This window comes from Sylvia atricapilla, chromosome 9 (assembly GCF_009819655.1).
Source record: "Sylvia atricapilla isolate bSylAtr1 chromosome 9, bSylAtr1.pri, whole genome shotgun sequence".
Classification (NCBI taxonomy): Eukaryota; Metazoa; Chordata; class Aves; order Passeriformes; family Sylviidae; genus Sylvia; species Sylvia atricapilla.
The window spans coordinates 3,304,184-3,329,234 of record NC_089148.1 but is presented as its reverse complement, the minus strand read 5'-3'; the positions used below and the strand labels follow the sequence as shown (position 1 = coordinate 3,329,234).

At 39.6% G+C, this 25,051-nt stretch overlaps 1 protein-coding gene across 1 annotated transcript in view; it reads right to left on the bottom strand.

Annotated features, from left to right (window-relative positions):
• Positions 1–13,774: 13,774 nt before the first annotated feature.
• Positions 13,775–25,051, bottom strand: part of DENND1B (DENN domain containing 1B) — a 226,389-nt gene continuing 215,112 nt past the window's right edge. Inside the window, 3 exon segments of the mRNA XM_066324629.1 lie at positions 13,775–14,424; positions 15,654–15,867; positions 16,907–16,986. Of these exon segments, the coding sequence (XP_066180726.1) occupies positions 13,879–14,424; positions 15,654–15,867; positions 16,907–16,986 (840 nt within the window). The 3' untranslated portion in view covers positions 13,775–13,878.

Genomic DNA, 25,051 nt, shown 5'->3' with positions numbered 1-25,051 from the left:
CAATGGCCTGGGAGCAGCTGACTTCCCCAACAGCAGAAATTGAGGAGGCAGCACCTAAAGGAACCATCCCCAAAAGTGAAAAGATGCCTTTGAGGCCACAGGCCAATTCTGCCTCTCACTTCTTGTCCCTGCCACACTCTGCACACTCTCTTTCCCAGCTGAGACTTGCCATTCCCACCCCCCTGTCCTCTGATCCCCTTGGAAGAGGCATCTGTGCTCACCCCAGCCATCTAAAGGCCTGTCATGAAGGCAAAGAGGTTGCACAAATTCCCTTGGCAGCAGCAGCTCATTTTGCAGAAATTATACACCCAGGAGAGAAGGTAAATGTGAACTTCCGTGAGAATTTTTTTTTCTCAGTATGTTGGCATGTAACCAACCAAACTCAAGCAGCAGCATCCTGTGCTGCAAAATAATAACTGCAATGAGCACTGCCAAATAATCACAGGCTACTTTGGTGAATCCAAATCCATTGAGGTATAACTCTTATCTCCAGTTTTGGTAAGTGTGTGTCAGCCACTATTTCCTTGTCACAGAGCCCCCATGAAGAACTCTGTGCCAGGGGCTATGTTAAACATCATTAGGTGTTTTTTAAAAAAATATTTGTCCAATCCTTTTGTTTTTCATACATTTAAATGAGAGTTTGTATATTCTTCAAAAGCACAACTTAAAGCAGGAGAATCCAAGTGTGTTAAAGGGATTTCTGGGTAAGAGTATTTCACTGCCTAAATCAATAGCATCTCTTAAGCCTGAACATGAGGAACATCTCCAAGCCCATGAAACTCACATTTGCCAATATTTTAGTAACTGAATGTTGTTAAGACTTGTCCTCCAAAGATGATCATGATCTGACCTTGTGGTCAGATCTATTCTATTCTTTTCTATTTCTTTAAATAGAAAACACTGCTTTTCTGTGTTCTCTGGAAGAAGAACACCATCACCATGGATTTGTTTCACTATGTCTGGAGGAAGCACAGAAATTCTTACTCGTTTCAACAAAATAGAATTATCCTTCTATTGAGTACAACTGAGTTATCTGAAACTTTCAGAGCACATTTCACAGACTTACAGCCGTGACATCACACTACTTTTCCAGCTGCAGGTGGAGAATCATTCTCAGGTGGAGAATCCTCTCCTTTCCCACACCTCCAAACACACCGTCTGGTCCTGAAGGATGTGAGGAAGCATCTGGCCCATCCAGGTTTCTGGCCAGTGATTAGCTAAGCCACAATTTTTTGTCATTGTCTGCATCTGGCTAGTGATTATTGTTCCCACAGATGCTAATTAATAATAAACTTCATCTAATTTACAGTATTAAATAAATAGCTGACACACTTTTTAAATGTACATCATAAATACAGTCCCGCAGCAGAAATCTTGTCTCCAGATAAGAGACAGCAAAGTCTTTTTCCCAGCCCCAAACGTCTGTACTATGTTTTATTTAACATAAGCCCCAAGTCTCACTGCAGGACAAACCTTACATGTGTAATGTCACATAACATCAGGAATCACGGATCAGAGGATTTTGGCCAAGTTCCTTTTCCTGTGCAATTCAATCACCTCTCAGCTAAAGAAAACTGACACCTCTGAAAACAATTCAAAAAAAGAGCATCAGATTAGGCATTGTAACTCAATAAAGTTGAGCAGCGAATAGCTGACACCACTAGAATTTTGCCTATTGCAAGATGTCACAGTTGAATGAATGGATGGGGCTTTCATGCCCCACTGAAGCATGCACAGCCTTCAAACTACTGGCATGTGTCAAGATGTTGCAAAACCTAACATTTATAAAAGATACATCTGGTGTGCATTTATTGGGAGCAGAGTGAGGTTTTGTTTAAATTGCACACATGAATTTGATGTGGAGAGCGGGCGGTATCCCAAGCCTCACAGTAAAAGCATGTTTTAACCTAAACTCCTCCATCTATAATGCATGCCATGAGGTGTGAAGACCTCTTGCACAGCGAAAAGCCAGAACATAAATTATGAATCAAGGCACAGGTGAAGTACTGAAGGCCAGGCAGAGGTCTCAATTCAGTTGTGATTTTTCTGAGTTTACATTCTTTCAAATTATATTTACTGGATAAAAACGTATTGGGAGATTTTACACTGCAACCAATTTGAGCAACTTTGCTGCTTTTTGACTTGGTTTCCCAAATGTTGCTTTTAATTTCTGATTTTATCGTGCCGTGATTTTTCTTTCCCCAGAGACATTTGACAGAGCAATTCCTTCCCCAGCAATCCATCTAACATTGTCAAGCACCACGGAGGCGGGCACGTCCAAATCGTGGCTTTAAATCATCTTTTCTGATCAGAGAAAAGCCACACAGGCCTTCATGTGGTTCCATGCTCCTCATGGCACCGTTAGAAGCATGCCATTCTCCTCAGCTCAATATTGTGTGTGACCTTTCAGGCTCCACCTGTAGTTCCAGCAAAAGCGCAATTTCCACTGGCACGTACTGTAATAACCAGCGCTGACAAAAAATGTGTGTTTCCAATTTAAACCCGCTCAGTTTCACTTGGCACCTGTGCTAACCCTTCTTGGGTTGCAGAGATCAGCAGGAGCAGCAGCAGGGGAGGAGTGGGAGGGAAGGGCTGTGCAGGGCCACCCTAAGGCAATGTGACCACGCTGGCTGTGGTCCTTGTCACCTGTGCCAAGAGCCCCTGCACTGCTGCGTGCCTGCAGTGCCCAGGCAGTCAGGCCACGGGGCAGCCTCGGGTTACAGAGCTGCTTTCTGCCCCACAAAATAAACCACTGAGCGTCTCCCACACAGCGGGCACACGGACAACGGGAGTAGTTTCGTGTTACCCCCAGCTAACTGCACGATTGTTAGGCAGATTAGGGAAGTGGAGGACTGTTTCCACCTATTTTTGCTTGAAAGACAGAATAGTTTAAACAAATAAATACAGCCTTAATTGCTTCTGATCCCTCCTCAGCAAGCAGGGAAAAGATGCCCATGTAATAAGCTGTGGTCATCCAGTGAGACAGGGCACCCTGCCTGTACCACAGCCACTTTAGGACCAGCTGGAGTCCAGGGGTATTTTGGGGGGAAAAGCACCAGGCTCTCCTTCCTGGCTGCCTGCAGCACTACTGTGGGAACAGTGCTTCACACTTTGGCTACAATGACCTAGAAACACCCACAAGAGGAGCAACCTTGACCTAGACGCCAGTGACAAAGCAGGGAAAAAAGCAAACCAGAAGAGCAACAGGTGCACTGCTCCTGTCCCTCCGTTTCTGGCAGTGCATACTCGTGTCAGTGACTGCAGCTCTTCCAGAGGTTTAAATATTCCCGTGGGCACAAGTGAGGGTCATTTGAAGTGAGCCAGCAGTTTGAGACTTTCCTTCTGGAATGTGTAAAACCTCAATGCCCAGTTGAACAAGTGCCAAGCATTTTCTTCCAGTGGGATCTGTGGCAGGATCACAGACAAGTGTGATAAACCTGACCCCAGGGAGAAAGAAGCTCCAGCAGGTTTTTGCATGAGAAATGAGCCCAACAGAGAAGATGCATATCTGCCCTTTGGGGTGGCCCAGTGCAGGCACAAATCATTAAAGCAGACCCAGAGAAGATCATTCTGGTTCAGAACTATCACTAACAGTGACCACAGGCCAGAAAAATACGTGGCTGCACTCAAGACCTGCACAGACTGGATTAGTTTGTGTTTGTCACTCAGTCCTGGGATGTATTTTTCTTGTGTAGCCTGCCTGAGATGCAGAAATCGCTTGTCAAATTTTCTGACATTGGGGAGGAAAGAATTAAGGGAAAAAAACCCCAATTACACAAATACTGGTCTGTTGACATTTAAAATGAGACAATGATGAGCATTAAAAAAAAAAAAAAGGTAAAAAAAAAAATCCTGGGCCAGCAACCCAAAGGACCAAAGACAAATCACAAAATAGGATGAAACTAATTAGGCTGAAATGCCAACAATGTTCAGTATATCGTTCAAAGTATCTGTGGTGTCAGACTGTTACCGTGACCCCCAGTACGAATATGCCAAGGGGAAATGTAGAATAGGATGGAATCAGATAAGTTAAATACAAATATTTTAAAATGACATTTTAATTTCTGCCTCACCATTTTAACATTTTCGAAATCGTTAAATAAGCATGTCGCCTATCCTCAGAGCGGGCCAAATGTCAGATGTTTGTATGTATTATTCAGCTGAACATTTTAAGTACATAATCCTCCTCATTGCTAAACAGGTGGTACTATATTAACAGGTTATTTTCTCAAAAGGAACAGTGAACAGAACACTGCTGACTCCATACAATGGTGCATTACTGAATGTGCAGCCAACTCAGGGATAGAACTGAGCTGAGGTCTGTAGTTAGGACAGAACTTTCTGCTGTAACTACAACTTCTACAGTGCATTTCAAGGCAGAGTACCACAATTTTGTTGAGTTACTCATAGAATTATATACAGCTGGAAACCAAACTTTTCTAGGAAAAAGAGTATTGTGTAAGCTGCACATGGCAGAGTACATCTCTACTGTGTCTCATCCATGAAACTGAGTAGTTTAGGACTTAACAATTGAAAACAGGTAATAGACCTAATAGGAAAAGCCTTGCAACCAAGTTTAGTAGATTCTTTGTAGGCCATGCTGTACCTTTCTTTTTCAGAGTTGTATGGTGGGCTTTGTTGCTGCTTTGTTCCAAATCTTTCAATGACAATTATTTGAGAGAAGAAGTGGACCCAAAACTAAAAACATTAGTGGAGCAGTACACTAGCAGGAGCCCAGCCCTTCAACTTTCAGGAGGAATGTGAAACAGGCAGTCACACAAAGGAAATAACATACAGCCCATAGCATATTCCAAATGTGCTTCCCAAACTTTGCTTTTAGAACTAGTACTTGTTTATGTTTCATACAGAATTTCCAACAGGATTGACTGCCTCTGGGCTTTTGAAGTGCAAGAAGCTGTTAGCATTTTTTTCTGACTGGTGAAAATCTGCAGACAGACTCTGCTTTATCTGAATACCAGCAAACCCACAACACCACTCCAGGCATTGCTTAGGTTTTTGTTGTTGTTGTTGTTGCTTGTCACATCAAATAACAATCTAAATCTCTGAATTTCATAAAGTTATTTTTCATTTTGTGAACATGAGGTTAACACACAGTGAGTTCTGGAATGAAAATGAAATGCTTTGTCCATCATTCAAGATCAGCTGCAGCTGCATTATATGAAAGTAAAAGTGAGCTGCAAAAGCAATTCTCATCTGAATTACTAATCATTAGGAGAGTTTCTGATTTTTCCTTCTAAATAAGACCCCAGTAAATTGGTGCTTTGAGCTGCATTTTCCCCTCAAATGACACAACTCATAATACATGAGCCAGCTTTCATACCCAGGGTGGTACCACGTGGCTGGTACACCAAACCCCTCTGAGTTTTTCACAGACACTTGGTATTGTATCAACAGGAAGAGTCTTGCTGTACCATCTGTGTAAAATCTGCCAACTTAATTTAGCCTTTTCTTATTACCTCCTCTTTTTCAGTCCTTTCTCTTTCTTGGGTTTGAAACTCAAACGTCCACAGAAGGCAAGTTGCAACCACATTCTGAGTGCCCTGAAAAAACTACAAAAAACAAAAACCTACAGAAAGCAGGTGAACTTTACCTGAAGATTTCATACCTTCCAGCTCATTTGGCAAAGACTGGTTTTATAGTGTCCTCAATTGACTCATAATCTGGACCTATGACAAAAAGTTCTTTTGCACAGCTATCACTTTAACAGGTGAAAAAATGTGGGCATATCTACTGGAAAAAAATCAAAGGAATGACTACAAGATGTGCTATGCTTAATCTAGCAGTAGGATCCCTTTGCTACCACACTTCACAGCTGGTGTCACCCTGCTGGCCGCAGTAAGCCAGCACAGGTCTAATGGCAAGTGCTAAAATCACACTCTCACTGTTTTGTATCAAGATAATTTGTAATTTTCTCATCAGTTGTGGATTGACCATATAAATATTGAAACCACAGCCTCTATGGTTTGTCTGCATAAGGTATCAAAATGCTTTTAATACAGAAGAGTGAATAACAGATGAGATCATACTGCATAGCCATTCAGTTGGAAATTCTAGCTGAATTACGGTCATACACCAGCCCAGGGTGGTCCATCCAGAGCAGAGATCCACCCACAGCCCACGGAGCAGCTCCTCCATGCTGGAGCTGGGGAAGAGTCAGGAGCCCTGCCCTTGAGGGGGATGGAGCCACTGACACCAGCCAGGGTCACCTCACCCCTTCCATGTCCTTTAGAGCACCTAAGTTACAGATAAAACCTACCTTCATTTTACTCCCCATCTCCCCCAAAACCAAGAGGTGCTTTCTGCAGCAGCCTCTCCCCAGCAGCAGCAAGGAGGGGGATGAAGGCAAGTCACCAGCTGTGCCAATGGGTCACACAGCCCACCAGGGCCATCAGATGCTGAGGGGCCACAGCCAGCCCCAGGGGGAGCAGGGCAGGAAGAGCAGAGGGGATCCAGGTTTGCAAAAAGGGGAGGTCCCAGCACCTCTCAGCAGCACAGTCTGATCCCCATCAGATCCCACCACAGCTCTCACAGGAGGTAGGGCACCCTTCTTCCCTTGCCAACAGCATCCCCAACAGCTCTCTGATAAACAGGACAGAAATACTTCGTGAGATCACAATTATCATTACTTTTTTTTAACATCTAATGTGAAAGGTTCAGGCCATAGTAATTCAATTAATACTGTACCTTCTTGCTTGTTTCTCCTTAATATTTTGATTTCTTAACCTATGAGAAAAGATAATATACCTACGTTTTTTGGCAGTAATTTCAAGATCTAGAGCCCAAGAAAAGCTGTTTAACAAAAAGGAATTATTTGCTAAGGTTTTTAAAAGATCCAAAGTACCACTGGAATTTCAAAGGACATCAACATTTAACATTTGTACTAATCAACTCATTATTGCATTCAAGAAAACACATTCTGCTTTCTCTATATTTGAGAAAGTGAAATGTTCATTCCATGGAGAAAAACTTCCAAAATAATAAAGAACCACTTTAATCTTTATGCTTGATAAGCATGAAAATGCTGCTCAGATCAGCCATCAAACAAGAACCTGCATCACCCAAGGAACTTTGATATTGTTAAATTTTATTTTATAGTACAGTGTTGGGCACTTTATGGTAATGTGGAATTCACTGAAAACTTCTACTGATGCCACAAACTTTGGAAGGAAAAAGAAAAAACAAACCACACATCACAGCTCACTTAATACATCTAGACAGTGCACTACTAACAGTAGTCTAAGGTCAGAATTACAGTTCTCAAGATGACTTTGAACAGTAGTCCAGAAGGTGCAAAAGCATGGAGTAAATTTGGCTCTACTTTTGTTAAAAGGTCAGTAACTAACTAAATTTTTAAAACTGTAAGGACAGTGCTGGTTGTTTGGTGTGTGAGTTTTTTAAATCTCAAAATTATCAATAAAATCTCAATGTGTACTTTATGCCTCTCTTTTAAGTGTTAAAGTTTCACAGTGAGGGACATTATTGGGAATGGTTTTCAAGGGTCACCAAAAATGTTACAAAAAAAAAAATTAGAAGCATCAAGATACATGATGTTGCTTTGCTCCATGTCGAGGCATTCTCATCATATCTGACACAGATTTAAAATTAACAAACACAAACTGACAGTTTGCCAAACATCTAAGCATTTTAAATTGCTCTTTCTGCTCAAAAATCATGAAGTAACAGACGTGATGTGCTTGTGTGCAAGCTGCATCAAGATCAGCTCTTCCACAGTGCTTTATTGCCTCATTCAAGTATATTAATTTAAATAAGGTCTCAAGGAAAAACCAAGGATTAAAAGAAAATGTACATCAATATACAAAGAAATTAATTTACAAAAACTTAAAAGTATACTGGCAACATTAGCAGATGTTCTAAGTAATGACTTCTGATAATTAGGGATGTCACAAACGAAATTCTTCTGGCCATGGCTATGAACTGTCACCTCACTTCTGGTCCTGAAAAGCAGAGCTTAATACCCCAACACGACAGACAAGTGATCAAGGCAGAAATGAAACATCTTAAATCCTAATAGTTCACCTCACTTCAATTTAACCAGCTTTTACTTTTAAGAGTTACCTGGAACTACTGGTATGTGAACATTGGCTTAGGCCTTATTATTTCCACAGAATGTGACATCCATAATCACTCCCAGTCACTAGTAATATACATTTGCCTCATTAGAATATATTTCTTCATGTTTTTATCATACAACCGTATTTCAAAGTTACATGTAATTTTACACATTTCTGAAAAATACAATTTCATGGATCTGCTTGAAAGCAGATGTGCACTACTAAATTACTTTGAAACAAGGAGAAATATTGCACAAAATTCACTGAAGATTTGAAAGTCAATACATTTCCCCCTCCCAACCAAGCTGCTCCCTTATTTTTAACAGAAAGAATGTTGATTCACAGAGAATCATAATAAATGTCAACATACTTGAACTCAACTTATTTTCCAAATGCTAATACTGCTACTGGATTCTAAATACAGGTGTTGTTAGTACTGACCTAACTAATAGTACAGTTTATTTGAGTACCCTTTACTACAGTACACCTTGGAGTAACTTCCAACTGTGTTACCTGCTGCATACTCCAACCCAGCAGAGGGTGGCAATGGCCCTGCCAGCTACATGGGCTGTGGATGGCCTCTAGACTGAGGTGGCTGTGGATTCACCAGAAACTCTACAAGAATAAGTGAAGCAGCTTTCAGAAAGACCTGTCAAGTACTTTCAACTGGCCAAAGACTGAAACTGTGGAACAGATATTGCAAAACGGATCAAGGAATGTTTTGCACAAACAAACCGCCTCATCCCTTTCCATTCCTTTATTTTCAACACCCCCAGGAACATGAATTCTAGGCCAGCTATGGTCCATGCTCCTGGGGTGAAGATGAGAACACGTTCTGGTCAGCTCAGATCCTGCTAACAAGTAAACAACACCTTGCAGAGACAGACACGTCTAATAGCAGCAAAGAAGTTACTGAAGACAAGTCACATCACCATTCACACTGGTTTCGCTGGTGCAATTATTCTACATTCATCCTTCAAGGATTTACTGCAATACCATGGGCACAGCCAGCCTTCACCATGCTGAGCTTTGCAATAAGGAAGCTGTTTATTAGCCACATTTGTTTAGCCTGTTGGGTGGGAATAAACTGGCTAGAATCTCATAGCATGTGGACTAGAGGCTGGTGCCAAGGGAGAAGAGGCTAACTCCTTGGAAACGAAGCTCCTCTTGAGCTCCCTCTGAGGAGTCAGGGAGGCCCATGGCCAGGGGTTCTTCCTGCAGGACAGGGTATGGTCAGGATTCCACAGGAGGAATTTGCAAAAGGGCCTCACGCTGGCACTTGATTATTGTACGAAATGTTCTTTGATCATCTACACGCATAGAGAAAGTATTTTAGGTGCCCCTAGCAATTCTATTAGCTGCGCCAATGAAAAATTGTTCAGGAGAACTGAATATCATTGACTGTAGGTGGATAAAGAGAAGCTGTTTTAAACACCTGGTTTAACTGTTCTTTTGCCTAGACTTTACACTGGTTACAAGAACACGAGGTTGTAAACTAGCTCATCCTAAAACCTAAAAAGACATCTAAACCAGAATTTTAAGGTCTAACACACTCTTCTAACAGATTGGGTGGGATTTTCAGAAGCACCCAGCATTTGTCTAAAACTCTGCCCGAAGTCTGTGTTACAATGCCTGAGAGGGGACTTCAGCCAGTGCTGAGAGTTTCTGATGATCCCACCCCAACAGCAGCAGCACCACTGAAATGCTAAATGACAAGGAAGGGTTCAGTCGACAACTTCTATGAAAACTTCTACAACTACATTTTTTTCTTCAGAACAAGTCTATTTTTCAGAACTACATGACACCCAAATATGTGAGATGGAAGAGCAAACCACTGCCTATTCTACAAAGACTACCCTCTGCATGCATAGAGGGTGGGTAGGGATCACCTCTGCATCCACAGTCCTCCCCGGAAATCTGCAGTTTTCCTCGTTACATCTCTACACATGTGAGTGGGAAGGCTTTGACTGGGACAACATATTATCCATTCTGTAAATCCCACAGGGAGTTAACTCCACAGGCAATATTACTTTTGCCAACATGACTGAGCTGGAACCACTGTAACTAAGCTAGAACTGAAATCTGGATTTCTTTGAAGTTATCTCTCCTGTGGACTTCCAGGCTCTGCTTCACCACACTGCATTGGAACAACCCAGAAATCCCTTTGTCCTTCCACTGCCCTCACCTTGTCCTTCCAAACCAGATGAGTGATACAGCTCATTTTAGGCAGACATCTATGCAAAATAAACTCAAAAATATTGATTTCAAGTCCTAGTTTGACTTTCTGCACTGGAAATTTGTTCCTATATGTAAGTAATGGACCACAAAGCTTAATCAAACAACCTGGAATCTCCCTTAAACAGGAGAAATGGGAAGATTTTTGAGATCCTGAAGAAAAGAGATGCCTCTGAAGAAGACCACAGGAGCTCTGACTGAGCAGAATTCAGTTCTCACCACTAGCTGGTGATCAATGTTGATGATTTTCAAAGACACTAGAAGGATTTCCACAAAGAAAAAGCATACAAGTATAAACCTTGCAAAGTATTGGACCTGGAAAATTTATCTTAATATAGAATCCAATGTGGTACTAAAAATACTGCATATGTAGCCAATAAACAGTTTTATATTATTACAAGGACAGAGAACAAGAGCGTTGAATCAGAAATATCAGTTTGGACTCTTATCTATTTGGTAACTGGCAATTCTATTAAATAAGGCACAAATATTAGCCTTTTTAAAAGATCACGGATAGTAAGTGGAAAAGGTTCTGTATATTACAGAGTAAAAAAATGTACCTATAGTTAAAATTAACATTTATATAAGACTAAGCTATTTCTGAACCCATACAAGGTTCAAAACCAAAAAAGACACACTATTTAATGATTGTAAACAAACTATGGGCTTTGTAAATAGTAAGGAAACAATGCAGCATAAGCACAGAAACATTTTGACTGAAATTAAAATAAATCTAAATTGAATGTTACCATATTTTATTTAATCTGTTTACTTTTTCAGCCTGCATTTTCACTCATTGAAGCAGTGAATTATTACTACAACACTTCAATTTTGAAAAATTCAACTATCAAACTTTCAGTTTTATTATCCTTATAAAAGCTTAAGAATATTGGCAGTCTCACATGGCTTCCATATTTATTCCACAAAGCTGAGAATGGGACAACCTATGTGATTATTTGTTCAGTGTCTAACCCTCTTGAAAAGGCAGTAATATTTATGACTGTACTAGACAGACATTTTTGAAAACCATTTTCTGGCAGCATTCCTGGCCTTAGGGGTTTGATGGTTTTGAAAGTAACATTGGCCATAATTTCTGGGTTTTTTTCTATTTTCCTCCTTAAAACATTGATATTGTTTACTATCTTTAACAAATGAAGAAAACAAAGCAACTTAGATTGAACCATGGATAGAAACATCATGTGAGGTACAGAGGAAAAGAAAAGGTGAACCTTGACATTCTCATCACAAAATGCGAGGAGGTGAATGAGAAGGAGTGAGAAGCGCTTCAAGAACAAAAACCTGTGTACTGTCTATCTTCTTTTAGACAAAACTGCAGCACTATGCTTGGGCAATGTCCAGCACCAGCCAGGGAGAACAAAACCTTCAGGTCATTAATGCCAGCTCCAAACAAGGAACCATCAGGTTGCTCTGGAGCTTTGTCATCTGAACAGCACATGAGCCCCCAGCCTGACCCACTTGGAAAGCTGAGAGTGAAGATTTTCATTATTTTTATGATACTTTCAATTTCTAATAGTGCAAAATATTTTGCCAAGTAATATTTTTTGTTATTAAAGAAGTTCACAAGGTATCATGTTGATGCACAAGAGAAAACCAAAGGATGAAGAAAGTTTGGAGCAGAGACCTCTGGATGTACAACTGCTAACTCTGGAACACTGAGCTTCTCCAGCAATGCAGATGCCCTCCAAAATATTCATTCTTGATCAGACACAGATATTTCTGCAAGATTTGCACTTTTACAACCTTTTAGCTTTGTTGCACTGATTTAAAGATTAATTTTGGAGGCTCATCCTCAGTGGCAAGTACGGGCCCAGCCCTTCTCATTCTGGAACTAGATGAAACTCTGCAGTAACAAACCCCAGGTGTCACTCTACTGAGCCTCTCAGCTGAGTTTCCAAACAGTGCCTCTGCCATGACATGGAGCAATTCTCTTAGGTCAGCTGCCTTGTAAAGAAGCAGCCAAAAAATCCTTTCTATCTGTGTCAGCTAGAAGGAAAATGAATTAATAAATCTCAGTGAGGCAACTGATATGAAACTCTGCTACAAACTACAATTAAGGTACTAAAGCACAATCTGATCCAAATACCAACCCCAGGAATGCATTCACTCACTCAGGCCTAGGCTGAGATAAACAGAAATCATTCATGCCAAAGAGGGAAAGAAAAAAGGTTCCATGACTTAGAAGAGCAGAACATTCTTCTCAGGCAGGGTTCATTCTAGAATAGGGTTCAGGCCCTATTTCTACCAACTTTACCACAAATAGCCCTCAAAGCTGACAATTCCAATCTGCTGAAACTGATTAATTGTCTTTTCTGTCCTCAGTTGTTGTGGAGACAAAGTATGTATGGTGAGGTGGAAAATGAAAAGATGAAGAAAATTACAAAATTTAAAGAGCTGCTCCATAGAGCACTAAAAACGTTCAGACTTTAATTATCCAAATATTTGTCAGGAGCACTGCCAGAAGGAGGACAAATGCTTGTTCTAAATACATTATACATCAGGACTACTTATTCTCCTTCACTGAATTTAAAAAAAAAAGGTTTTGGTTGTCCAACTTGGCTAAAATGAGAGCTGGATATATGCAGTCCCAATCTGAATATGTAAATTTAGCTTTCTAGTGTTACAAATTAGGCACAAATTAGTTTTCCAACTACTAAACTGCAGAAAATAAAAAATAATACAGATCTATCAATTCCACTTACACTTTCCTTTCTGAGATTTTTTTAGGTGAATTAGTCTACCTAGGAAAACTGGATAATGTGTCTTTAAAGTGTCTTAGTTGTAAACAGAAGTCAATAAACGTCACATAATTCAGCACTTCATGTACTTTATAGAAGACAGAAAACCATGTGCTACCTTTTTGAAGTCTGGAAGACAGAGCCACAGTTTTAGTTTGGAGTAAGTTCCAAGTTATAGTCACAAGAAATTCCTTAATCTAAAAAAAGTCTCCTTCCCTCCCCCCACCTTTGCTGAAGCAAATTCCTGCCATGGAAAAATTATTATTGCTGTTTTGTAGATTTGCATTCATCTTCTAAGACAGTTAAACCCCTTCTCAAAAGATTAAGGCAATTATTAAATTCATTACAAATATTAACATTTGCACATTTCAGACAAATCAGATTGCTTGGTTCATTTCATGCTAATGGGATTAACACAGTACCTTCAAAACCTGGCTACCTTTAGACGACACCCTTGCTGCTTAGAGGAAGCAAATGCTAGGAAGCACCATACACTTGCTGTATTTTTAACACAGAGACTAACTAGTACCTGATTTGAGAGTGCATTCATATATTTAGTTCCATTTTGTGGACCTAACTATAGCAAACAAATGAACAGAGTAAACGTAGAAGCGGATGTCCAATGGCAGAAAATGCATACTCAACTGAAGAGAATTATTTTTATAACAGAAGATCTCTTATTCCTTTTCATTGTTTTTTTTTTTTGGTTATCATGTTATATGGAGTTACATGGAGTCCTGAGTAGTCTCCCTTTAACATCTGATGGGAGTCAAGTTTCTCTTCTCGTACTTTTCTTATGTTTTATTTCCACTGCTACTGCTGGATAAGCTATCCTTTGAAATATTTAAACCATAGTGAAAAGCAGAATTCAGTTTACATAATGACACCACTTCTTGAAGAAGTCCACCTTCTTCTGGAGTTTCCTCTCCTTCCTTCCCACCTTTCTCCCAAGGGACTAGAATGGATGGCTGTTGAGCAAGACCTGCTGGGAGCTGATCTTCTGAGGTATTGCTTAGTGTTTCATTAGGCTTTGCATGCTGACAGGAAGAAAAGCCTGCTTTGAAACTTTCTAGGGAAGTAAACTGGGCATTTGGTCGTACTGGAGATAGGCATGTCAAACTAGTGGTGTCCAGCTTGTCAGTAGTAAAGGTTTTGCCACTCTTCTCTTCCTCCATCCTTGATTCTTTCTGGTCACCAGAAGAAACCTGCTTCCTTGGTGATGGGGGGAGCTGCTTCCCATGGAGGACACTGTCATCCTGCCCGAGGTTCCACTCTGCCTGCTCATTAGCACTGCTGCAGAGCAGGGTGAGGTTGCTCTCACTAGGTGCATTTGACTTGTTCTGAAAGAAAAAACATGTGTTCGTGGTTAATGGCACAAGAAACATCTCTACACTGGCATTTTTGAAACACAAGTACTGGAAGGGATTTTGTATGTTCCTAAATCATGGATTCCCTTTGGGGCTCAGTGTTACAAAACAACTATCCCAGACACAATGCAAGGCCAAGTGTTCTTACATTTCCTCCCAGAACACTGTCTCTTAGCCTAAGGACTGCCTCTGGTACCACAAAGAGGAAGGATTTCTGTCTCCTCTATCCATTTAGTCTTGGCATAAGCAGTTTTGACAGTGAACAAAGACACACTTTTCTAGTTTGTACCCATAATATGAGAGGGAGGGGGACTAAAACTAAAACCAGATGGCATTTCCTCTTTGCTTCATTATACCAACTTTCAATATTAAGTTTTTTGGTCAAACAAAACTGGGCATTTTATTAATCTAACCCCTGTGTGACACTCATAATATAAAATTTTACAAGCTTTATAAATATTTGCATCAGTATTCGCTGCTCCAGTAACAAATCATCTACTATAGGATCTCTTTCAGCAAAAGTAAGTGTTGGACAGCTGATATGTGCTGGAATTCGAAAACACTAGGCTTTTTTGGTTAATACCACAGCAGTCACTTGGTGAGAGTTTTAAAACTGTAGGCAAGCAGTGTGTTTACACTGAAAGACCAGTGCCACTCTACCTAAAATAGGAACAAGGAGCCCTCTTAGAAAACTCTGGAGCACTGTTCTAGCAGTGTTTCAGGTGCAATTACCACCTGGATCCCATGATTTAAATCAAGAAGGAAACATCATTATATCACTATGACTAGTCTTAGTCTACAAAGTGAAAATGAAAATGCCTTCTAAACTGCATTAAAAAATACTAAACCAGCTCAAGGTGTATCAGATTTAACAGCAAAACAAAAAAGTATTATATAAATAGAATATCAAACTATTGGATTAGGTAAAGTATTATACTGTTCACAGCTCTCTATGTGGTTACTGCTTTAAGGGAAAAATACTGTTCCAAGATGACTTAGTAACCTGGAAAATTTCTTGGCTGGTAAAAAAATCACCATGCAGTGGCTGGCATGACTGTACTGTTATAGAGACCTAGGAAGACACATCAGCAATTTTAAGGACTGTGCTGCAGGGTCTCAGCTGCATGTTGTTCATTCCACAAGTGCAGGATTCCACTGTAAATGGACTTGGGTTGGTTTTCAAATGAAAGCAGAAGACTAACCGCAGTCTTGTAATCAATGTCATCCATTGATCTAAAGAAATCCAGGCTCTTTGCTCCTGAGAGTTTTCCTTGATCTGAACTGTGTGTGCTCAGCGTGTCCAGAATCTCTCCAAGCAAGTCCATTTCTCCTTGTTGTTGAGTTATTCCGATTTCACCAGAACCATCACTATCATAAAAGTAAGCAGAAGTTTCTTCACTGTCTTCTGATGATAACCTGAAAACAAAACTTTTCCATCAGATAGGAACATAAAAGCCATTTTATTACAGCCACTTCTGAAAGGACACAGGAGAATGCATTTCAAGACCTTTGAACGGGAACATAAACCTGCAGTATCTTTCTACTCAAGAATGTTCCTGAACACAGATGTATGGTGCCAGTGGAGATGCAGTTACCATTAGCTGCCTCGTGGCCCAGCCAAACTTTTTGTTCTAGTGGCAAAAATCTCCTACTGCAACTCTTCCTCCATCACATGGGCAGATTTCCTGACGTAGTATCTATCTGTAAGGAGAACTGGTGCTTTTGTCTCTTACTGCCTCTCTTGTTCATTGCAATATCCTTACCTCAGACTCCCATCCTTCCATGGTCTTTCTCTACCTCTGTCTATCAATTCTGCTACAAAGGCTGTTTTCCATGGCTCACTGTTTTCATTATATCCTTTTAACACTTCACTAGCTCCCTCTTTCCTACTATACCACAGCTTAAGCTGCTTGATTTTGCTTTTAATGTCCTTTCTGGTCTATATCCAGATGTTCATTATCAAAAATCGACTCCTGAATTCAGAAAATGCCTCAACGCAGCTTAAGCCTCAACTTACAGTTTTCCTTTAGTTCTCATATAGGAAGACCTTGATATAAAACTTCCACGGCATTATTTGTCTTTGAGACCTTTCAAAAAATGTCCCATTGTCATGGCCACAACACAAGCCTTAAAGAATAGATTAGCTGAGGTCACTGCCCACCACGGTGATGAATATTTTGCTGTTTCTTTGTGTACGTAGTCTTTTTATCTGGAAACTGTGAAGACTGAGGATTATCTCAAGCTCTTCTGGACACTATAAATAATGGAAATATATAATAGCCTGTCCCTTTTTTTAAAGCAGATTTAAATCCTAAACTACTTGACATCATCTAGATCAAGAATTGAGGTAGCAGCTGGACAGGAGAAAAATGTGCCACTTGAACTCCACTTTGCTGAATAACACTTGTTACTTTCTCTCCTAAACATATATAACACATCCAAACAGGCTTCTTACTTGCTTGTTCTCTCAATTTCATCATCGTCATCTTCATCCAAGGCAAAATTCTGGTTACTAAGGCGCTGGTTGAAACGAGTCTGGAGGAAGGACAATGAACATTATAATTTTGTTTATTCTTTCTATTTCAGCATTACTTATTCAGAGACCAGCTGCCACTTTACTCATTAGGGCTTCTGTGCACTCGATGAGGAAAAGCACATATTGATCAAGTCTTGTAAAGGTTGTTCCAAGTCCTCGAGCATCACCAATTAAAAAGAACCATTTCTCTTCATGGCCTATGGAGGGCCTCCTTATTTATGCAAAGCCTGGAGTGCCTTATTATTTATGCAAAGCATTGATTAGCAGAAGACTGGATATTGGAGGAAAAGCATCACTTAAGTCTACCAGCTACCCTTTCTTGAAAGCACTTAACACAAAGCACCGTGGTTTAGTACTTTCTGGTAGAAATATTTGCCAAGGTTTGGTTCATGGGGTCTATTGAGCATGAAGAAAAACTGATTTTTTGAAGTAGCAAATACAAAGGAAGCTGAGAGTCTTTTTACACAGCTATGTTTATGTTATGGTGCTGTATAGGACTACAGAGTAAATAATATCCAGATCAGAAACTTTGCACTAAGAATGTCTTTGTGCAGGATAATTTGCTGTGAATTACAATTAATTCCAACCCAGTGCACATTTAGAGCACCCCAAGAGGACTTTGCATGGAAGGAGCTAGTGTGCTGTAAATTCACACATTTCTGTACAGAATACTCACCTATTACATCCCATTATTGTTCAGCAAACAAAAATAGGCTAAAGAATTCCACAATAATTAGAAAAAAGTCTCTATCCTGACCAGAACATTTAAATCAGGAATTTTAGTCACTTGTACTTCGCAAATGACTGCCTTCGAGACTATACATCTCTTATATTTGTTTTGTATCAAAAACTTTTTGTATAAGAAGTTTAACTATACTAGCAATCAATGCACTGAAGAGACTGTGAACCCTGGATAGCTACCAATAATTTAAAGACATATGGATGGAATTTGTACAGAGGGAAAACAGCATTAGCTAACTTTGAGGAAAATGCCAGTTAGAAGTGCTATTGCCCACATCTCATCATTGCAGTTCACCAAATGCCTAAACCTGAAACAAGCCCCTGATGGGGAAGAAATATGGCCTTAATTTCAGACTACAAGGAGCTTGAAAATCTCGTACTGTGAGGATTTCAGTATGTTACCTATTACAGATGTTGTCAGTGTTCTACAAATACCAGGACGCACTCTGTAACTCCCCACCACCCCATTATTTACAGGAACATCTCAGCATTCACTCTTTAGAGACTGAGACTTTTTGCTTGTTCAACAAGAGGGAATTTAATTAAAGCAGCAAGTTTTGATAACACTTTCCGCAGTTCTTTGCCCTCAAAGAGGAAACATATGGCTCTTAATGTGTTAAACCAAGTAATAGTTGACGGAAAATGAGGGAATTATTACAGTGTTACAGCCCATCAAACAACCTTAACTAAGGTTCATTTTGAGCAAAAGGTATAGGATGCAATACAGAGAAAGAAACTATTTCTAACTCTTTCATATCTCTGTGAGTTCTTTGTGTCATTCCCATCACTGTTGCAATCACTCATTCTCCTGCTTGTACCTAAAGGGAAGTGAATCACTCTGTTAACTGATATGGGTGATTGGCTATCCTACTGATCCCTGTCACAACCACAGTCACTGGTTTTGCTTTAAAAGTTGCAGCTTTAAGTATTTATCTTCAATGGGAAAATTAAAACACTTTGTTTTGATAACACTGGAAATTAACCACTTCCCCAAGAAAATTCTGACATGACATTCATTGTAATTCAAGCTCTAACCCAGAACTGGCTCCTGGAGGACAAAATCCTGTCTGCCTCTCTCATAGTCTTCAAATTTGAATCCAAATTAGATGGTGCCATCACATTTACTCCTACTAATATAAATATGAGATTTTGCAGGGAAGAAGGTTCTTTAAAATGTTGAGAAGTTGCAGAAAACCAAATGGAAACTGACACTTGTTCACCTGTAGAGGAATTAACTCTGTCAATGGAATAAAATTCTAAAAGATAACACTTGCTGATTTGTTGAGATACTAAATAATATTTCAAAGAGGATAGATATCAAGCTTCAAATAAAAAAGAAAAAAAAGTTGTATCTTTGAGAAACATCAGCTGAATAAAATTAAGTAGAATCAGCAAACACCACAGCCACTGCAGTGGCCCCTCAGAACATCAATGAACAGTAATATGCAAGTCTGTTAGTGAAAGCACAAATCATCATATAAAGGAATGTAACAGACAAGTTGATAAACATAAAACCTCCCTCCAAAGCAAGAACTCCTAGCTCCTAATGGTCAAACTCTTTGAAAAAAACATTTTTGTTACCAATTTAAATGATTAGGGGTATATTATAAAATTACACAGGGAGACTTTCAACAACTAAACCAAATAAAACGGGATTACATACAAAGAAAAAGATATGGGGGAAGGGAAGGGAAGGAAAGGAAAATATCTGGCTGTAAATAACGACCTTCTCCAGCATTTACAGCTCTGCGAGCTAACCACAGAGACAACAAGCAACACATGTTTTTGAATAGGTGACTTTCCTTTAGGAGCTGTAATAAAAACGACTGCAAGGGAGGGGTATGTCCAGACTACTTTGCAAAGAAAGAAAAAGAAAGAAAGAAACCCTTAATAAATTTCAAAAGGAGAGCCATAAAACTTTTTCAATGCTCCACTAGGCAAAGTGACAGAGTATGTGCACCTGCAAAAGCTGTCAGAGTCATTTAAGAAGTCTTTCCATTACTGACGTACCCTGCTGTTTGCAGTTATTTAAGCTTTTAATTTCTGTCTTTTCTGCATTTTGAAGTGTGTAACCTTTTTTATACCCCTTTATGAAAAAAGGACAGACTTCTGCTTCCTTCCTGATTAGCATTCTAATAACAACCAGACCGTTTAAATTTATTACCACAAGAAATGATATGGCAGCAGTCCTTTCTTGCTGCACCAGAACTTTATAAAGTCTTAATAGACTGCTGTCATGTTTTTTTCTATAAAATAAAGGAACAAACTTCTTTAAAGTACCTGGTTGTTTTTCTTCTTCCAAACAGTTCTGCTCAGATATCAAATCTATTACTTAATGTATTTACTTTATATCACAACAGGAACAGGGATTCAACTTCTGCTGTTTCAAATTTCTCTCATCTTCCTGCACACGGCATCTCCCATCTCTCATTTTGCTTGAAATGTAAGAGCTGAGCACACTTAAACACAAGCTCATGCTCTCCACAAGCTGGTGTGAGGCTATATATCCTTTTTGTATTCACCATATCCATCCTCTCCAGGTGCTGCCCTGCTTCAAAATCTCCTTCTGCAAGTAGTCTGCAGCCTGTACAGACCTGAACCAATGCTGATCACTGAAACAAGGAAAAGGAGCTGACAGTATAAACACAGTAGAACCAAATAAAGGGAGAAACAGTCCTTAAACTCCTCTCTTCTGCTTGCTGGTAGCACCACAAAATGTACAACTTTGGAATAAAAATGCCAAAAATACATGAATGTTAAAGGACTTAAATGTAAGATGGTTACACTCTTGATTGGGCATGAAAGTCAATCTTTGAAATGTCAGCTTTTTATATAATGCTAGACCTTTCAGACATCCAGCTTTTGGTAATGAGTGCTTATTGATTGATACTAAGGCAGGAAGTTTAACAAGGCTGCTGCTATTAATTATACTTAAAGTGAAAAACAAATAATCTTTTGATAAATGGCAGCATCAATATAATTTCCCATTTACTGGCTACTCAATACATCAACACATACCAAGTTTCAAAAAAAGTAAAATATATACCATGGTTTAAATCCATGAAGTACTGTTTCCTTTTTCTTAAAAACTTAGAGATTATTCATTCAGTGTGAGGATGCAAAATAAATACAAGCCCACTGTTATTTATGATTCAGTCTTTTATTTTACCCATCCTCCTCTGCAACCAAATCATGTAATTATGGCTCCATCCAGTAGGGAAGCCAAAGATCTCCCCATCAGGCTCTCCAGTAAAGAACAACTTTTCATGTCCCTTTCTGGTTAAACAGTGTGACCTAAAGCCATGACTCACAGGAAGGTACTCCTCATTACACTCCCCAAGAGCTGAGACTGGTGAAAGGAGGAGGAAAGCAGAGACAGAAAAGAAGTACAGATTCTAATCAAGAATGCTCTGGTATCAGAAAACTGTCCTGGATATAAATTAGATACTACCAGAAATACGTGTATGGGCACAGTGCTTTGAAATGCCAAGTACACTTTAATGCCACAGTGACTATTGTAAAGTTATAGGAAACCCTAATACCTATGCTGACTAGGATTTATTAGTAGTAGAGATGATAAATTTGTTGAGAAACTTAGTAAAAGATAGCACATGTAATTACTTTTGTTCTGAATTACTGTGGTGAAAAATGAACAAACTCTCAGCTCCCTACCATTTATACATGCTAGACTCCTGAACACAGGTATCATTTGAGAATAGTGTAACGCTGCTTTTTCTTTTTAACAATTAATCATGCTCCTGCAAGTATTTTTTTAAAAAATAGTCATGTTTTGCTCCAAAACAAGCAACCTACCACTTTCCCTGAGGAATTGCAGACCCTTTTTTCCTCAGGAAGCCTGAGCCCCCCGAATCAGCCTGAGGCCCCACGCTGCCCAGAGTGAGGCACCACCTCCCAGCAGCCAGATCCCACTTTTCTCAATGGCACCCGGGCTATTCTTAGCAAAGCCTCCCGTTTTCAGCTGATGATGCACCGTGGCACCGTGCCACACACCATTCGAGCTGCAAGGAGTGCACCATCAGAAGGCAGCCTGGCTCCACTTTAATTGGCAACAAGCACAAGTGTTAGTCTTTTAAAATAGGACGTGGAGATTTGCACTGCCATTTGCAACAACTAAAGCCAGCAGCTCATTTTTTTTTTTTTTGTGCGTGATTCTAAGAATTAGATTCACCAGGCAGAATTTTCAGTTGCAAAAAACAGAGAAATGTATCACTTACACTCCCTTTTTTGATGGTTATTAATGTCCTGATTTACACTCAATGATTAGGTGGAAGAAAAATGATAGAATGGAGGGCTGAGGGGGTGACAGTAGACAGAAGAACAGGAAGATAAGAGAGAATGTGTGTCGGAAAGAAAAACTAATCAGTGTCCAAAGCCACAAGAACATTTACGTGAACAAAACCAGAAAAGAGAACATGGATTTGAGGTAACAAGAAAGTTAAAGAGACCTGAAAGAAACTCAGGTGCACAGTGTGGCAATTCAGTGAACCAGGACAGCTCTAAATCCAGTTTATTTGGCTGGAATGTGCTATCTATTTGATACAATTCCTAAGCAGATAAAACAGAGACTACCGGTTAAATTGTTCTTCTGGGCAAAATGTGCATCATAACCTTACATCACCAGAACTATCTCATGGTACAATCACTGCTGACAGCACCATTTGCTGGTCATGTGTGACTTTCTCAGAGGAAAACTTACCAAAAAAACCCCAAGGTAAAATGTACCATGTAAAATGATGGTAAACACAAACATCCTACACCTCCAGACTCCAGCAGCACCAAACCCTATCCATCAGACCAACAGGCTGTGGCAGATCCTATCTGAGGGAAGCTCCATATGAAGCTTGAAAACAGACTAATCACATTTGCAAGGAAAAAAAGACTGCACCTTAGAAATACTGACTCCAAGCATGTTTCTATACTGTCTAGGGATCCTAAACAGAAGAATTACCAAGGAGGAGTCCCTCTTCCTGTTTGAGATCAGTAGGAGTCTTCTGCTCAACAAATGAGGTCTTTCTCTGCAAGGTGCTGTGGGATTTGGCTGGCACTTGGAGTTGGATGTTACTAATTTTAGCTATTTTAGGGCCCAAATTAGATAATTAGCACCAAGACATTATCAGGACGCAATCAAGATTCTAGGTGGGCTGAGCTGTCCTTCAGTCATGCTCCTCTCTCCACGTACTGCAGAAAGAGCCTAAGGCAGCAGTGCTGCTAACTTCAGCATTTCAGAAGTATCTAAAATTAGACAGCCTGAATCTGGACTCTCACATTCAGAGATGTGATTCAGAGATCCCTGCAGGAAAAGATTCTCCCATTTCTTCTATTTCTCCCTCCTTTTGCCTCCAAACAAACTTTTTTCTGTAACTGAACTTTTTTTTTTTTTTTTTTTTTTTTTTTTTTTTTTTTTTTTTATTTAGGTACAGGAATATATAGAGAAAGAAAACGTTGGGAAACATAGAGTACTGGAGATGAAGTAGTTACTTTACTTTTTAGATGTAAAGTGGTGCTCTTCAAACCTTCAAGCCAGAAGGCAAAAGCAATAGGAAGTCGGGACACAGGTTCCAAGGGTTGTCTGACGGCTCCCTGATTTAGTGGAGCAGAACTATGACTCGTGGAAGAAAAAAGGTACACAGCAAAAGAAAGTAAAAGATACCACTGCTACATTAAGATGTCAGTAAATTCTCCTGATGAACAATCTGGTTATTTCAATTAAATACTGAGCACAGAAAGGTTCACCCAGTTTGAAGATACTTTGCAAGACAGCATTTTTCTCTGAGATCCTTCAGAAAAAGGAAACAGTGCTAGACAGACCAGTATGGTTCATTTATGTCCAGAAGAAAGGCTGCATTTCTATTTATTAAAAAACATGAAGGGAGGGGGCTACAGTAGGCAGAAAAAAAATCTGCAAACTTTTTGCTTGTATAAATTTTTCTTTCAGTAAGATGAATCAGAGGTAGATATGCTGATGACTTTGCCCTGAAAATACAAGCATTCCACAGGGTAACAAAAAATTCAGAGCACCTTCCTGACCAGTATTCCATCTATTTATTTTTTTTTTAATTACATTGAAATCCTGGTAGTTAGTGAAGAGATTTCTCAAGTGATTTTTACAGCAAAACTCCAAGACAAAACAGCCACAAGGCTGACACTGGTTTATGGGTGCAGAACAAACAGCACAACTCTGCTGGGGACAGTCACTGTCATTGTTTAGTGGGAAGCAGGGACAGGTTTCAGCAATCTTGTAATCATACCTCTACTTGGGAGCTTCCACTGCCTATTCCTGAAAATAGAACCATGCATGATACACAAAAGCATCTAAACGCTTAATTTGCACAAAATCCAGGGACAATTTCAGGGCACACAAATAAAGGAAGCACCCCTTGATTTGTAAGAGGTCTTCGTTGTACCAGACAAGGCTTGCAGAGGGTCCCTGTGCTCTGCCACTTTGGAAAGGAACAGGAGCCACCAGAGGGCACTCTCGTAATCTGCAATTTGAGTTTTGGCTGCCTAGGTTTTTCATTTTTAATTAAAAGGAAATCTGACTGTTTTGTGGAATGAAGAGATCTTACTTGACACAACAAGACGGGAGATTTTTCTCCAAATTAAAGGAAGCTAATGATATCTACAATATTTTCACATTAGTTGAAGAAACAGAATTTACTGATCAACCAATGGTTACTTCAAAACTGTTATTTTAAAGAAGCAAAACATGGTTCACATTAAAAACTAGCTCATACTGTTGATTACATCTTTCAATTTATAATATTTCAGTCAAAGAGGGTAGAAGAAACCTCCAGCAACAGAACCAGTACTGTATGTGGTTAGCAGGCATAGATGTGATCTCAAGCACATTGTCTGAATACAAATACAGGTGAATGCACTTAATCAGATTTATGTTTCTGAAATCATTGTGGGGCTGAGTGTGGATATTTTTTCTGAAAGATATTCAGTCATCTTACACAAAAAATGTATATTCAGCACTGCATTATCACTGCATTATCACACTCTTCTCTCTTTATTTTCCTGGGGCAAAAAAAAGTCTTCAGAATAGCCCACTGTCACCACCTTTTTCAGGTTAGGAGGGTAATCAGTTACTAGAAGTCCTTTGTAGCTAATGATTATGTCATTTATTTTACTGGCCATTGTAGGGATATTGAAAAATGGGGCTCTCCTGAAGATAAGGTTATTCTGAACACATCTTCCTGCCTGACACTTGCTGTCTTTGTTGAATAGATGCCAAGCACACCTACTGCAAGCTGAATTATATATTGTATATTCTCTAGGACGTATTTCAATAAAAGTGAA